The sequence below is a fragment of the Microcebus murinus genome, chromosome 19 (genome assembly GCF_040939455.1).
Source record: "Microcebus murinus isolate Inina chromosome 19, M.murinus_Inina_mat1.0, whole genome shotgun sequence".
Lineage (NCBI taxonomy): Eukaryota > Metazoa > Chordata > Mammalia > Primates > Cheirogaleidae > Microcebus > Microcebus murinus.
The window spans coordinates 3,185,539-3,200,450 of NC_134122.1; the positions used below are offsets into that span (position 1 = coordinate 3,185,539).

At 41.5% G+C, this 14,912-nt stretch overlaps 1 protein-coding gene across 4 annotated transcripts in view; it reads right to left on the reverse strand.

The window, feature by feature from the left end:
• CREBBP (CREB binding lysine acetyltransferase) overlaps positions 1–14,912 on the reverse strand; it is a 136,969-nt gene that overhangs the window by 57,822 nt on the left and 64,235 nt on the right. For 3 of the 4 annotated variants that reach the window (XM_075995030.1, XM_075995029.1, XM_012743674.3), the window contains exons 4-5: positions 3,923–4,163; positions 2,517–2,630 (exon numbers count right to left, since the gene is read on the reverse strand). In XM_075995030.1, the coding sequence (XP_075851145.1) occupies positions 2,517–2,630; positions 3,923–4,163 (355 nt within the window). The remainder of the gene's footprint in view (positions 1–2,516; positions 2,631–3,922; positions 4,164–14,912) is intronic. The other variant, XM_012743675.2, reaches the window with a different exon arrangement.

The following is a 14,912-nucleotide window of genomic DNA, read 5'->3' on the forward strand; positions in this document are numbered from 1 at the left end:
CCACCCTGCCTACACACGAGCCACTGAGGCCAGTCAGGCCCATCCCTTAGCAGGCCACACTCTATGCTGACATTGCCCCTACTGCCCAGAACGTTCTTCCATCGTTACTTAGTTCACACTGGACTCCATCAAACCCCACCTTTCTCTAGAAAGTAGTCCAGGCACACTCTGCGTCTCCTCACAGGGCCTACAAGAGTACTGACTTGTCTCCATCTCATTCCCGAGTGAGGTCATCATTACGTTATTTTTAATATATATATATATTGTTTCTAGAAAACCCTTAAGCCATTGTAGGACTGGATTTACATTTTCCTCTTTGGGTTCCTAACCCAGGGTTCACACACCATAATAAGCACGATTTGCTTTGGGAGAGGAGAAACAACAACAAACATTTACGGAAAGGATACTGCTGAAAGTTTCTCATTCATCACATCAAACAGCTCTATATTCACACAACTATAGTGCTAGAGCCAAAAGAATACACTCTAAGCTGAAACCTAATTTAAGAAGCACTTAAAATTAAAAAAAAAAAAAAAAAGGGTTTTCATTATTTTTCATGAAAAACTACCTAAACCTTGCACAAAGTTAAGGTTTGGGTCTAAATCTTCCCCATGACTTTATAAAATCACCCTGGTAATATCTTACATTATGACTAGTAGAAAAACTGTGGTTTACCACTTTAGAGAGCATGCACGGAATCAATTTTCACAACATTCAGGCAGTTATAAGGATGTTTAAAAAAAAAAAAACCACATACGTTTCTTTTCAGTTTTTTTTTTTTTAAACAAAACCACATAAGTGATTCTTAAAAAGAGAAATCACAAAAGTTTATAATTGTCACGGCAGTACATACTAAATACAAAAGATCCTAGGAAAGCCACACCTCCAAATTAAAAGTTAAGAATGAAATCCTAGCTCATTATTCACGGAATTAACATTGTACAACTACAAACTTGACAATGAATATTTTGGCACTTATAGAGTCTGTATTACTGAAATGTATCCTAAAACACAAGAAATTTAACCATCAAAAAATACTAGTTAAAGAAAATAGTTTCCAGTCACTTGGAGGAAGACTGGATTCCATTAGAACTACTGCCCCAAATATCTGACTCTAGGAGACCCAGGATGCTAGAACCTCACTTTATATTAAGAGATGTCTAGGGAAATTGTGTATTAATTCATATTTTGGTCAATCATAGAATAATTTAATTGATTTAGGAAACTGACTTTCAAAGAACACTTATTGTGGCTCCTTTATAGGAAGGGGGGATAACAGGCCTATTACCCTGGGATTTCTCTCCTACGTGACACGGATACCCTGCTTTAAATGAAGAACCCGGAGTGGCATCAGCTTGCTGGGCCCCCTCCAGAGGGCGGCGAGCTGGACTCACTAAGAGGAGAACCACGTGGACCACCACAGTGCTCCACTCCATGTACTCTGAGGAACAAGGTGCTTTTTCCATCTTTCCCTGTGCCGTTCAGAAACACCAGAAAGAAAAGAAGCACATGTTCTCCAGGCAGCAGTGGGGACTTGAGGAAGATGATCAAGAAGAATGAGAGGAATGAAGACTTAAAACAGACACAGGAGGGTGGCAAGATGGCACAGGCGGAGGAAGATGAGGAAGACTGCGCTGTGCTGGAAGGGTCACTAAGGGGGTAGTTCCAGCCAGAGGGACCTGAGATTGAATGGCACTTCCTAGCTGTCCAAAACTCAGGAAACACCCAAAGACCACAGTTTTACCTCCAAAATGGCAGGAAAAGGAGTTAAACATGGGAAGAGATGTTCACCTGTCTTACTGCTCTGATGCCTACAAATGGCAGGGAGCCCTGGGATCCCCAGGCAGCCTCCTGACGGATAGGGACCACTGTGTAACCACCGTGCTAGGGTCACACAGACACTCAGAAGACAACAAAATGATGGGAATGACCAGGATGTGCCAGTCCTGGGACAAAGACTCTCAACCTGAGGCTGAATAAACTGTCAGTTATACAAATAGGTCTAGGAACTGTATCTCTAAGTAGGAGGAAAAAACTTCAGAAATGTTCGACTGGGCTTTTATGCTGACCCAGCCCGACTGACAGAGCCTTCAAAACTTACTTTAGGATAAGGGGTTTCCAAGTCTAAAAATAATGTCTCCTCTACCCCACCCCCAATGTCACTGCCATAAAAGTGACACAGCATTCAAATTCTCACATATTAGTAACTGTCAGAAAACACGAAGTCTTCATGTTGGTTCTTTGGACCAAAGTGGCTTTGCCGTTTTGTACTGCTTCAAGTGCGTGTTGCAGGGGATGGAGACAGGAGTGAATGGAATTCCGACACTACTGCAGCCATTTACGTGCTGAGAGCCCGTCTACCCTCTCAGCTCAGCTGCACCTTGGGCCTTTGCGCACCCTACCTCACCTGCACTCTGGCCAATAACCCCTGCCCACTCCCTAGCTACTCTCCACATTCTCTTTAGAAACAGCTTCTATTCTCTTCTCCAACCTTCTCTAGCCCCGTGCTCACTTACTTTGTTGGTTTCGCTTGTCACTGGCATTTTTCAAAGGGAGGCAAACAGGACAGTCATGTCGTGTGCAGTTCTTCCAATGAGAGATGATTTGTCGTGAAGATGCACAATGGGCAACTATGACCAGAAAAACAACGAGATGTTATTTTTCTATCCAAATTGTCACACTTTCAATTACACCTAAATAATAATGCCAGATTCCATAAGAAAATGGTAACAAGTGTAACCATAACACAGTATAAGCAGTCCTCAACTTACAAACAGGCTATTTTCCAGAAAGTTTGTAAGTTGACTGTTGAGAATTCCAAACAAAACTTCCCATAGAAGCAATGTTATGAGTGATGGGTGATTAACGTTCAGCCCACAAAACAAAACAAAAACTAAAAACTATTCAACCTGAAATACTGAACAACTGCAATGAAAGGTACAACAAATAACAGTTTGGTGATGTCACTATTTAAAATAGAAACATTAAATTATGTTTAAAGATGAAACTACCTAAACTCTACAGCTGAAGAAATACAGATAGAGCAGCAGATGAGCAGGCCCCGAAGCCCCGGCAGGGTCCCTGGGCGCTCTGTGAAGTACTTGAGAGAGTCATTCTCAGTCTTCATTTTCTACACTCCAACCTCACCCTTCTCTGCTTCTCCGTTACAACCAGGTTACTCTGTGCACAAATGTCACAGCGGGAGAAAGGGAGAGCCGGAGAGACCAGGGACAGGGAGAGATTTCTCCCAAGGTTTACAAGCATAAGTAAGAAGAGAAGGAAAGAGGACAAAGATGAAAGTTAATAGGAAATACTTTTTATGGTAGAACTGAGGTGTCTGCCATAAAAGAGGAGACAGAGGGCAAGTGACGTGCCTATTTCACCATCTCCCCGCAGATGATACGGTGCACAGTTCCCCATGTTACTTCCAGTTAGCCATGACAACTTCGTTGTCATCTGGAATAGTCTTAAGACACAGGGCAGCGGAGCAAAGCAGTGGCCCGCTGGTCTCAATCTATGAAACCACTATCAAGACAGATGCTGGGGTGCAGGGAAGGGTGTGTGCCTGCTATGTTCACTGCCCAAAAGAAAACCACAACCTAGACGTTCACAGCAAAGACAGTGCTCAAGAAGTGACAAATGTTTTCCATGATAGAGGAAGGAAGAAAAGAACAAATACGGGGCACAGCCTTGTGTAGTAGAAGTCCAGAGTATCAGAAAACCAAACTGCCTTTCTCTGCAGCAGGAAAGACTTCTGCCTGCCACTGAGTGGGGAACATGAATGCAACCTGCCCTGTGCTACACCAAGCGGAGGCTAGCACTCAGGCTGCAGGAGCCCTGTGAACGAGAGAGCTGCTGTAAGAGTAACAAAGGCAAATTTCATCCCAACCTCTGCCACTAGGAGAGCAGAAATGGCACTTACCTTGGCAGGCTTTCCCAGCCTGACAATGCGTCATGTGATTCAAAACGTTTTTCATGGTTCGGCAATGCGGGAGAGAGCAGGCCCGAACCTCTCCGTTTGCTTGTTCTCGTCTCTGGCATTTATGAGCGTGAAGCAGTAGAACCAGCTGCTGCTGTATCAGTTTGCGTTTTTCAGGATCTGCAGTGGGGCCTGTTGCAATTGCTTGTGTGGGTACAATTCCTACTGGAGTTTGCATCTGAGACTAAAATAAAACAAAACAAAACAATAAAAATATTATCATAAGCTTTCAGAGTTCTAATGCATGTTTCTTAAACAAACATGAAAGCTGATGGATAATATAAACCACAGAGAGAAGAAGGTTCGTATAGTTCTCTTTAATGCATCAGTGACTTTAAGAAGATCCACAGGAAAAGAAATCGACCCAACTCAGCAACAAGGATGATTAAAGTTCACCGTACATAATTATCATCTGAGCAAGAAAATTACCCTTACTCGTGACTACAGCAACCACAACCCAACTCACTCTACAATCTATACAACCACGGGAAGAGCTGTGTATGTATCAGGTTGAACCACATGAAACTGCTGTCTTTGTAGGTCCCAAATGGCAAAAGGTTGGCAATTTCATATGGTTCAACCCAATTATAAAGATTGCCAAGGCCTGACCAATTGCAACGCACTGCAAATATCCAATGTAGCAAAAAGAATCGGAGCCAACTTTTGAACTTCATTATCACAGGGCTATAAGGACAATACTTGCAGCTAGATTTCATAGCAGTCATTATTTCTCCTTTTTTTTTTAATTTTTATTTTTTTAGGTGAAGACTTGAGTCAGACTATATTTCTCCTTTTTAAAAGAATATAACACTTATCCTTCACATAGCCATCCAGTACAACTGTTAATGCTGTCTTATGAAATGCTTTGTCTTTCATTAAAAATTTCAGACATTCAACAACTTTTTCAAAAAGTATTTGATGATCTGCTAAAAATACAGAGAGGTTGTATTCATCTATCTGAAATCACATGCCAGAACAAGCACACCTCTTAACTGCAAAGAAAATGGAAAGGGGGACCTGTGGAGCATTATTCTTTACAAACTACCAAGACTTGTCAGACAAACTTACTAAAAAGACTTACACAGTAAGACAAATTAATGTACCTAATATGCAGTATCCTTCATACTTCAGCAATTTCCAATCTCCCCTAAAACTCGGCCATTCTCAGCTTGACTCCACAGCACTCACTACCTAACCTAAAGCACATAACTACTCTGATTTTTTAAATGTAAGAATCAAAGCTACATATTTGAAATTAGGAGAAAAAATAAAAATATTTTTTGATGAAGCAAAGCTTATTTTTAAAAAGTTATAGAGTTTTCTGTTTGGGGCTTATCCTTATGACAACTCAGAAAATAAGTGTGTAGAAAAGGCTGGCTTTGTTCAGGAGCCAAACTCCTAGACACTTGAGAATGACTCAAAGCAAAATTAAAGTCGTAACTGAAAGGCAGAACACTTTGAATGCAGAATTCCTAAGAGAAAACGGCCTCTTTTCCTTATGTTTATTTTCCTGATTACAAAAGTAATACATGTATACTGTAGAAAATTTGAAAAGCAACAGAATTATTAAGGAAATAATTAGCAATTAAAACCCCAATATCCAGGAGTCTATCTTTAAAGTGTTGGTAAGTTTTTGTTTCTTCCAGTCTTTTCTATGCAGATGTACATGAGTGAGCCACAATCCACACAGCCTCACATCCTGCACAAATGCGTATGTTTTGCTGGGTATTTCCTCCAGGTCCTACCCCATACCATTAAGCTGCCTCACACAGCAGGTTGGGATTATGTGTAATGAAAGTACAGCATCGTATTATGGAGTTTTACCTTCATTTAACTAGTTTCCTGTTGTAGGGCATAAACTGGAACCCTCTTTTCCCCCTTTTTATTTTTGCAATTTTAAAAAAAGCTTCAATAAGCAAACAGCCCTTGATCTGCCCCTGCCAGCAGGCAGTACTGACGTTAAGTCTCCTCCTCGATCAGCATATTCCTGTGGATTAGAAGATCTTATCAGAAATCAGTAGGAATGGAGATGTGCAAGAATGTGAAAAATGAAAGATGACCTTTGTTTAGGTCTCTTTCTTTGCATTTATGAAAATTTCAAGCATACAAAAAAGAAGAAAGGAAAGGATATCATCATTACACCTAACAAAAAAGAACTGTTCTTTGATATCAGTTAATACCTAGTTGTATTCCAATTTCTCTATTTGTCCAAAATATGTCCTTTATAACTGGTTTGCACAAATCAGGATCCAGTTAAGGCCCATATCCTACATTTGGCTGTTGATTTAAGGTTCCTCACCTAGTAGTACCCCTTCCCTTTTCTACCTCATGACACTGATTTGTTGAAGACACTAAACAGCTGTCCTCTCGCTGTTTCTTTCTTTTCTTTTTTTTTTTGAGACAGAGCCTCACTCTGTTGCCCTGAGTAGAGTACTATGGCATCAGCCTAGCTCACAGCAACCTCAGTCTCTTGGACTCAAATGATCCTCTTGCCTCAGCCTCCCAAGTAGCTGGGATTACAGGTGCAAGCCACAACACCTGGCTAATTTTTCTATTTTTAGTAGAGATGGGGGTCTTGCTCTTGCTCAGGCTGCTCTCGAACTCCTGACCTCAAGCAATCCGCCCACCTCAGACTCCCAGAGTGCTGGGATTACACGTGTGAGCCACTGCACCCAGCCTCACTGTTTCTTTTTTTTTTTTTTTTTTTTTTTTTTTTTGAGACAGAGTCTCGCTTTGTTTTCCAGGCTAGAGTGAGTGCCATGGCGTCAGCCTAGCTCACAGCAACCTCAGACTCCTGGGCTCAAGCGATCCTCCTGCCTCAGCCTCCCGAGTAGCTGGGACTACAGGCATGCACCACCATGCCCGGCTAATTTTTTTTTTTATATATATATCAGTTGGCCAATTAATTTCTTTCTATTTATAGTAGAGACAGGGTCTCGCTCTTGCTCAGGCTGGTTTTGAACTCCTGACCTTGAGCAATCCACCCGCCTCGGCCTCCCAAGAGCTAGGATTACAGGCGTGAGCCACAGCGCCCGGCCTCTCACTGTTTCTTAAAGTACAGAAATGCTGCATATAAAAAGAAACAAAAATCATATAAAAATTAGGTAAAAATTTTAGCTCTAAACTAAATTATAAGCTGATTGTTCTCTTTCTTTCTTTCTTTTTGAGACAGAGTCTTGCTCTGTCACCCAGGCTAGAGTGCAGTGGCATCATCATAGCTCACAATAACTTGAAACTCCTGGGCTCAAGCAATTCTCCTGCCTCAATCTCCTGAGCTGGGACTATAGGTGCACACTATCACATCTGACTAATTTTTTCTATTTTTAGTAGAGATGTAGTCTTGCTGTTGCTCAGGCTAGTCTTGAACTCCTGAAGGTGGCCTCAAGTGAACCACCAGCCTCAGTCTCCCAGACTGCTAGGATTATAGGTGTGAACCACCATGCCTGTTTTCTTTTTCCTTTTAGAGATGGGGTCTTGCTCTGTTGCCCAGGCTGGAGTACAGTGGTGTGATCACAGCTCACTGCAGCCTTGAACTGCTGGCTCAAGCGATCCTCCCACCTTGGCCTCTCAAAGTGCTGGGATTACAGGCATAAGCAATCACACTTGGCCAGATTGTTCTTAAAACGTTAACTGCCACACTAGAAAAAATTTTTTTTCCTTGGGGCCATGATGTTTTATTATGAAAATAGAATAAAAACTCAAAAACAAAACAATCGTTTCTAATTTAATGAAAAATCTATTTTTATTATTTTCTGTGCCTGAGTTAAATATGCAACTTGAAAAATAGTTCACACAGCTCCCAAGGTAAAGAAATGTGTAAGCAACATAGGCTTTGCAAGGCCTGGGGCTCAAAACTAGCGTGAGTTAAATACAACTCATATGGTAGTTAATGTGTTAATTTACCAAAAATTAACACATTGCTTTTCATTTGGTATATATTTTTAATAGCATCATTTACACTATACTTGACCATATGTCAAAAGTGTGGTTGGAAACTATGTGGCAAATTTAAAACTTGGTCTGTTATTTGTCCATCTGCAGATGGAGGACTAAAGTACAGTTTGATGAGCTCTACCTACTGTTTACAGGTAGGTGTTTCAAAAGCAATTTGGTCCGGGCACGGTGGCTCACGCCTGTAATCCTAGCACTCTGGGAGGCCAAGGGGGGCGGATTGCTAGAGGTCAGGAGTTCAAAACCAGCCTGAGCAAGAGCAAGACCCTGTATCTACTATAAATAGAAAGAAATTAATTGGCCAACTAATATATATAGAAAAAAAAATTAGCTAGGCATGGTGGCGCATGCCTGTAGTCCCAGCTACTTGGGAGGCTGAGGCAGAAGGATCGCTTGAGCCCAGGAGTTTGAGGTTGCTGTGAGCTAGGCTGATGCCACGGCACTCACTCTAGCCTGGGCAACAAAGCAAGACTCTGTCTCCAAAAAAAAAAACAAAAAAAAGCAATTTGGAGGGTGAAGCTGAGTCAATGGCTAAATGGAACAGAAGATAGGCCTTACATCCCTGTGTTTGGTCCTCCTCATGGCATTCCGTATATTTGTCCAGGGTTAGTACAGTTTGCAAAGTACTTACAAATACAAGGGTACATTTAATTTCCTTCTCTCCTAGGCTGGTGTTCAATAAGCTAAAAGGGTTATGTGTGAACTGTAGGTGGCTTTGAAATCTGTCAGAAGCATTCTTTAGATCCTCCCATCTTCCATGCCCAGTCAGTCCCCACTGCCCAGGCAGGCACTAAGAATGGAAGGAAAGTACTCAAGAAGCCCCTTTAAAGCACAAGACAAAACCATAGTATTGTAAGTTCCCCCAAAAGTAATCTACATATTTTATGTAATTTTGTGTTAATGACAGCCAAGAAAAATTTGAAAAACAGTAAAAATGAAGGGGGAAAAAATCTATGTTGCCAAATACCAAAACATATTACAAAGCTGTTTTCTATATGTAAGCCCAGAAACAGTCATATGTACACATGAAAATAGTATACAGTAGTCCCCCCTTATACTCAGGGGATATGTTCCAAGATCCCCAGTGGAAGCCTAAAACTTTACATGGTACCAAACTCTATACATATATATTACTCCCAATACATATATACCTATGATCAAGTTTAATTCATAATCAGGCACAGTAATAGATTAACAATAGCTAATAATAAAATAGAACAAATATAACAACATACTGTAATAAAAGTTAAGTGAATGTGCTGTTGGTCTCTCTCTCTCTCTCTCAAAACCCTATTGTACTATGCTTGCCTACCTTCAGACCGCAGCTGACTGCTGATAACTGAAACTGCAGAAAGTGAAAACGCGGATAACGGGAGACAACTGTAGTATTATATGCTTCAAACTGGAAAGTGGTGAGGTAATCAGTGATCTTTACCCTTCCCTTAAATGTAAAAATAAACTTCAGATGGATGAAAGTAAATAAAATTAGATTAAAACAGAAAATTTTTTAAAAAAAGCCTCAGTGCCAAGACAACACAATGGAGGGAAGAACAGTTTTTTCAAATAACTGTGGTTGAAAAGGACAGGGCAACTGGACAGCCACACGCAGAAGAATGAGCGTAGACCCTTTCTTCACATCATACTCATTAACTCAAAGTGGACTATAGGCTTACAAGACCTAAAACTCTGACACTCACAGAAGAAAGCACAAGAGTAGATTTCCATGATCTCGGATTAGGCACTGGTTTCTTAGATACGTCACCAAAAACACAAGTGATAAAAGAAAAAAGAGATAAATTGGATTTCATAAAAAATGTAAAATTTTATGCTTCAAAGGATATAATTAAGAAAGCGAAAGATAACTCAAAGAATGGGAGAAAACATTTGCAAATCATAGATCTGATAAGGAACTAGTATATAGAACATACAAAAAACTCCTACAACTCAACAATAAAAAGACAAATATAGCCCAATTCTAAAAATGGGTGAAGGATCTGAATAGATATTTCTCCAAAGACAACATACAAATGCCCAATAAGCACATGAAAATATGTGTGGCATCATTAGCCACTAGGGAAAGGCAAATCAGAAACACATACCACTTCACTCCCACCACAACTACAATAAAAAGACAGACACTAACCAACATCAATAATGTGGGCAAGGATGTGGAGAAATTGAAATTCTCACACATTAGTGATGGGAATGTAAAATGGTGCAGCCACTTTAGAAAACAGTCTGGCAACTCTTCAAAAGGTCAAACATAGAATTACTGTTTTACTCTGCAATTCTACTCCTAGAGAAATCAAAATACATGTTCACATACAAATATGTAAAAAATGTTCATATCAGCATTTTTCATAATAGCTAAAAGTGGAAACAACTGAAATAACCCGGAACTGATGAGTGAAAAAGTAAAAGGTGGTATATATCCAAAATACACTACTATCCAACCACAAAAAAGGAAGTACTGACAGGTGCTGCAACATCAGCCTGGAAAACATTATGCTTAGTGAAAAGATCCAGTCACATGTTGTATCCTTCCATTTCTATAAAATGTCCAAAAGAAGCTGGGCACGGTGGCTCACGCCTGTAATTCTAGCACTCTGGGAGGCTGAGGTGGGAGGAATACTTGAGCTCAGGAGTTCAAGACCAGCCTGAGCAAGACCGAGACCCTGTCTCTACTATAAATAGAAAGAAATTAGCCAAAACAACTAAAAATAGAAAAAATTAGCTAGGCACAGTGGCACGTGCCTGTAGTCCCAGCTACCCGGGAGGCTGAGGCAGGAGGATCACCTGAGCCCAGGAGTTTGAGGTTGCTGTGAACTAGGCTGGTGCCTCGGCACTCTAGCCCAGGCAACAGAGTGAGACTCTGTCTCAAAAAAATAAAAAAATAAATAAAAAATAAAATGTCCAAAGGAGATATTCTATAGGGACAGAAAATAGCTTAGTGGTCAGCTAGGGTTGGGAGTTCAGGGGAAATGGGGATTGATTGCTAATGATACAGGATTTCTTTCTGAAGTGATGAAAATAGTTTAACATTGACTGTGGTGATGGTTATACAATACACTAAATACTACTGAATTGTGCACTTTAAAAGAGGTAACTGTATGGTACATGAATTATATCTCAATAAAGCTGTTTCATGAGCTATGATCACGTCGCTGCACTTCAGTCTGGCAAACAGAGTGAGACCTTAGCTCTAAAAATAAATAAATACACAAAAGGCCAGGCGTGGTGGCTCATGCCTGTAATTCTAGCACTTTGGGAGGCCAAGGCAGGAGGATCGTTTGAGCTCAGGAGTTCGAGACCAGCCTGAGCAAGAGCAAGACCATGTCTCCACTAAAAATAGAAAGAAATTAATTGGCCAACTAAAAACATATAGAAAAAATTAGCCAAGCATGGTGGCGCATGCCTGTAGTCCCAGCTACTCGGGAGGCTGAGGCAGAAGGATAGCTTGAGCCCAGGGATTATAGGTTGCTGTGAGCTAGGCTGATGCCATGGCACTCTAGCCTGGGCAACAGAGTGAGATTCTGTCTCCAAAAAAAATAAATACATACATATATACATACAGCTGCTTTCAGCTGGTAAAGTGGTTCACGTCCATAATCCTAACATTGTGAGAGACTGAAGCAGGAGGATCCCTTGAGGCCAGGAGTTCAAGACCAGCCTGAGCAAGAGCAAGACCCCATTTCTATAAAAAATAAAAAATTAGCTGGACATGGGGGCACATGCCTGTAGTCTCACCTACTCAGGAGGCTGAGGCAAGAAGATCACTTGAACCCAGGAGTTAGAGGTTGCTGTGAGCTATGATGATGTCACTATACTCCAGCCTGGGCAACAGTGCAAAACTCCTGTCTCCCCTCCACCAAAAAAAAAAAAAAAAAAAAAAATCAAACAGCACCTCATGCTTCAAAGAAAAAAAGAAAATTTGTTTGAAAAACCAGTTCTACCTCATTAATCATCAAAGAAGTAAAAACAAAAAAAAGAAGCATTTTTTAAATCTATCAATATAGATGAGATTAACAAAAAGAAAAATGGGGCCTGATGCAGTGGTTCATGCCTATAATCCCAGTGCTTAGGGAGGATAAGGGTGGGAAGACAGCTTGAGGCCAGGAGTTTGAAACCAGCCTGGGCAACATTGAGAGACCCTGTCTATAAAAAAAGAAAAGAAAGGAAAAAGGAAGGAAAGGAAAAGGAAAAAGGAAAGGAAAAAGAAAAAGGAAAAGGCAAAGGAGAAAGGAAAAAGGAAAGGGGAAAGGGAGAGAGAGAGGGAGAGGGAGAGGGAGAGAGAGAGAGAGAGAGAGAGAGAGAGAGAGAGAGAGAGAGAGAGAGAGAGAGAGAGAGAGAGAGAGAGAGAGAGAGAGAGAGAGAGAGAGAGAGAGAGAGAGAGAGAGAGAGAGAGAGAGAGAGAGAGAGAGAGAGAGAGAGAGAGAGAGAGAGAGAAAAGAAAAACGGAGGGGAGGGGAGGGGAGGGGAGGGGAGGGGAGGGGAGGGGAGGGGAGGGGAGGGGAGGAGAGGAGAGGGGAGGAGAGGAGAGGAGAGGAGAGGAGAGGAGAGGAGAGGAGAGGAGAGGAAAGGAGAGGAGAAAATTAGCTGGGTGCAGTGGCCTGTCACTCGGGAGGCTGAGGCGGGAAGGATCGCTTGAGCCCAAGAGTTTGAGGTTGCAGCAAGCTATGATCATGCCACTGCACTCTAGCCTGGGCAATCGAGTGAGATCCTGTCTCTCATTAAAAAAACAAAACAAAACAAAACAAAACAAAACCACCACAAAGCGGTGGTTCCTATTACCAGAACAAACTCTTAAAACACAGATTTGCCCTTCCTGCCCCTGCTCCCACACAAGTCTGCAGAAGAGCCATAGGCATTTCTCTTTGCTAAGTAAAGTTCCATGGGGATGTTTTATTATTTTTAGATTTAATTTTGCCCCCAAATTTCCAATACTATCATGTATGTATCTTTACAGTGAGAATAAAATAAAACATTTAAGAAGTCAGGTGCAGTGGTATATGACTGTACTCCCAGCTATTTGGGAGGCTGAGGCAGGAGGATCACTTGGGCCCAGGAGAGTGAGGCCAGCCTGGACAACAGTTGGGAGAAGAAAAGCTCCATGGGTGACTCTGATCCAGCAGAGGACTGCACCATAAAGGCAAAAGGTGACAGGTCAAACTAAATAAAAACTGAAACCACAGGAACAAATGTAAAGGCAATCAATAAACGAGGGGAAAAAATATCTGAAACACACAAGACAAAACATATAATAATGCAGGTATTATTTCTCTTCCTCCTCTTGGCCCATCTTTTATTCTCAAGTCCTCTGTGCCAGTCTACTGTGCCTGCCTAACATACATTTTTATTAGGATTGTTACTGTTACATAGGTTTTGGATAAATTTTAGCCCCAACTCTATTCTTCCTCTATGCTGTGTATTCTATCCTAAAGACATAATAGAGATGTGCATAAAGAATATGTATACTAGAGCTTAATATGGCATTCCTCATAGAAAAGTAAGTTATTTTCCATTATGCGTCCAAGAGTAGATCATAACATCTGTTTTTTTTTTTTTAGACAGAGTCTCACTCTGTTGCCCGAGCTACAGTGCCATGGTGTCAGCCTAGCTCACAGCAACTTCAAACTCCTGGGCTCAAGCGATCCTCCTGCCTCAGCCTCCTGAGTAGCTGGGACTATAGGCATGTGCCACCATGCCCAGCTAATTTTTTCTATATATTTTTAGTTGTCCAGCTAATTTCTTTCTATTCTTTTTTAGTAGAGACAGGGTCTCGCTTTTACTCAGGCTAGTCTCAAACTCCTGAGCTCAAACGATTCTCTCGCCTTGGCCTCCCAGAGTGCTAGGATTACAGGCGTGAGCCACCATGCCTGGCCTGATCATAACGTCTTCAATGGACTTTTATGTTTGAAACAGTAAGATAAGACCACCCAAAAAATAGGGAAAGGAAGTATTTCCTCTGTCCATGACACTACTGCCCAAACTGACAAAAGGCTGGGATTCCTGGAGTTGGCCCTTGAAAGCAAGGTGGCCTCAACCTTCCACATCCCAACAGGGCCCAAACCCATACTCCTAGGACATATCCCACCCCAACACAGAAACTTGACTCCTGTACAACCTCCACTCAGAATCAGAAAATGACACCAGGCCAGGCGTAGTGGCTCACACCTGTAATCCCAGCACTTTTGAGATCAGCTTGGGCAACATAGCAAGCCCCCATCTGCACAAAAAATAGTAAAATTAGCTGAGCATGGTTGTGTGTGCCTGTAGTCCCAGCTACTCAGAGGCTGTAGAATGCTTGAGCACAGGAGTTCAAGTAAGCAGAGAGTTCTGATGATGTCACTGCACTTTAGCCTCGGCAAAATGGTGAGACCCTGTTGGAAAAGAAATGAAAGGAAAAGGAAAGGGAAAGGGAAAAGAGAAAAAGCAAAAGGAAAGGGAAAAGGGAAAGGATAGAGAAAAGGAAAAGGAAAAGAAAGGAGAGGACACCAAGGCAAATAAGGTAGAACAAGGGATGCTCTGCATTTGCTCTGATTCCTCCAGAAGGACCCTACAGCAGCTGGGTGTGCAAAGCTTTAGAGTCATAAAACAAAGAAAATGCTCACTAAATGTACACAGCTATCAAACTGATCTCTTCCTCCCCTGACCTTATTTGTCATATTCTCATAATTTTCTTACTCCCATGTCTACAGTTTGATCATAGAGGGATCAAGACTTGAACAGGCTGCACAGGTTTAAGCTTCATCAATGCAGGTAGGTAGGGGTGGGTGTGTGTGTGTGTGTGTGTGTGTGTCTGTCTGTCTGTCTGTCTGTCTCTCGTCATCTCTGATGGGCTCCACAAAACTGCTTTGTGTTTTGGTTTCCTTGCACAAATATGTGTTCTTTATCATTATACACAAGCTCCTTTCACTTCACAAGTAGGAATTTTAAAAGTCACTGCTTGTCTAATATTTCCGTCTATCCGAGGACTAAAGGA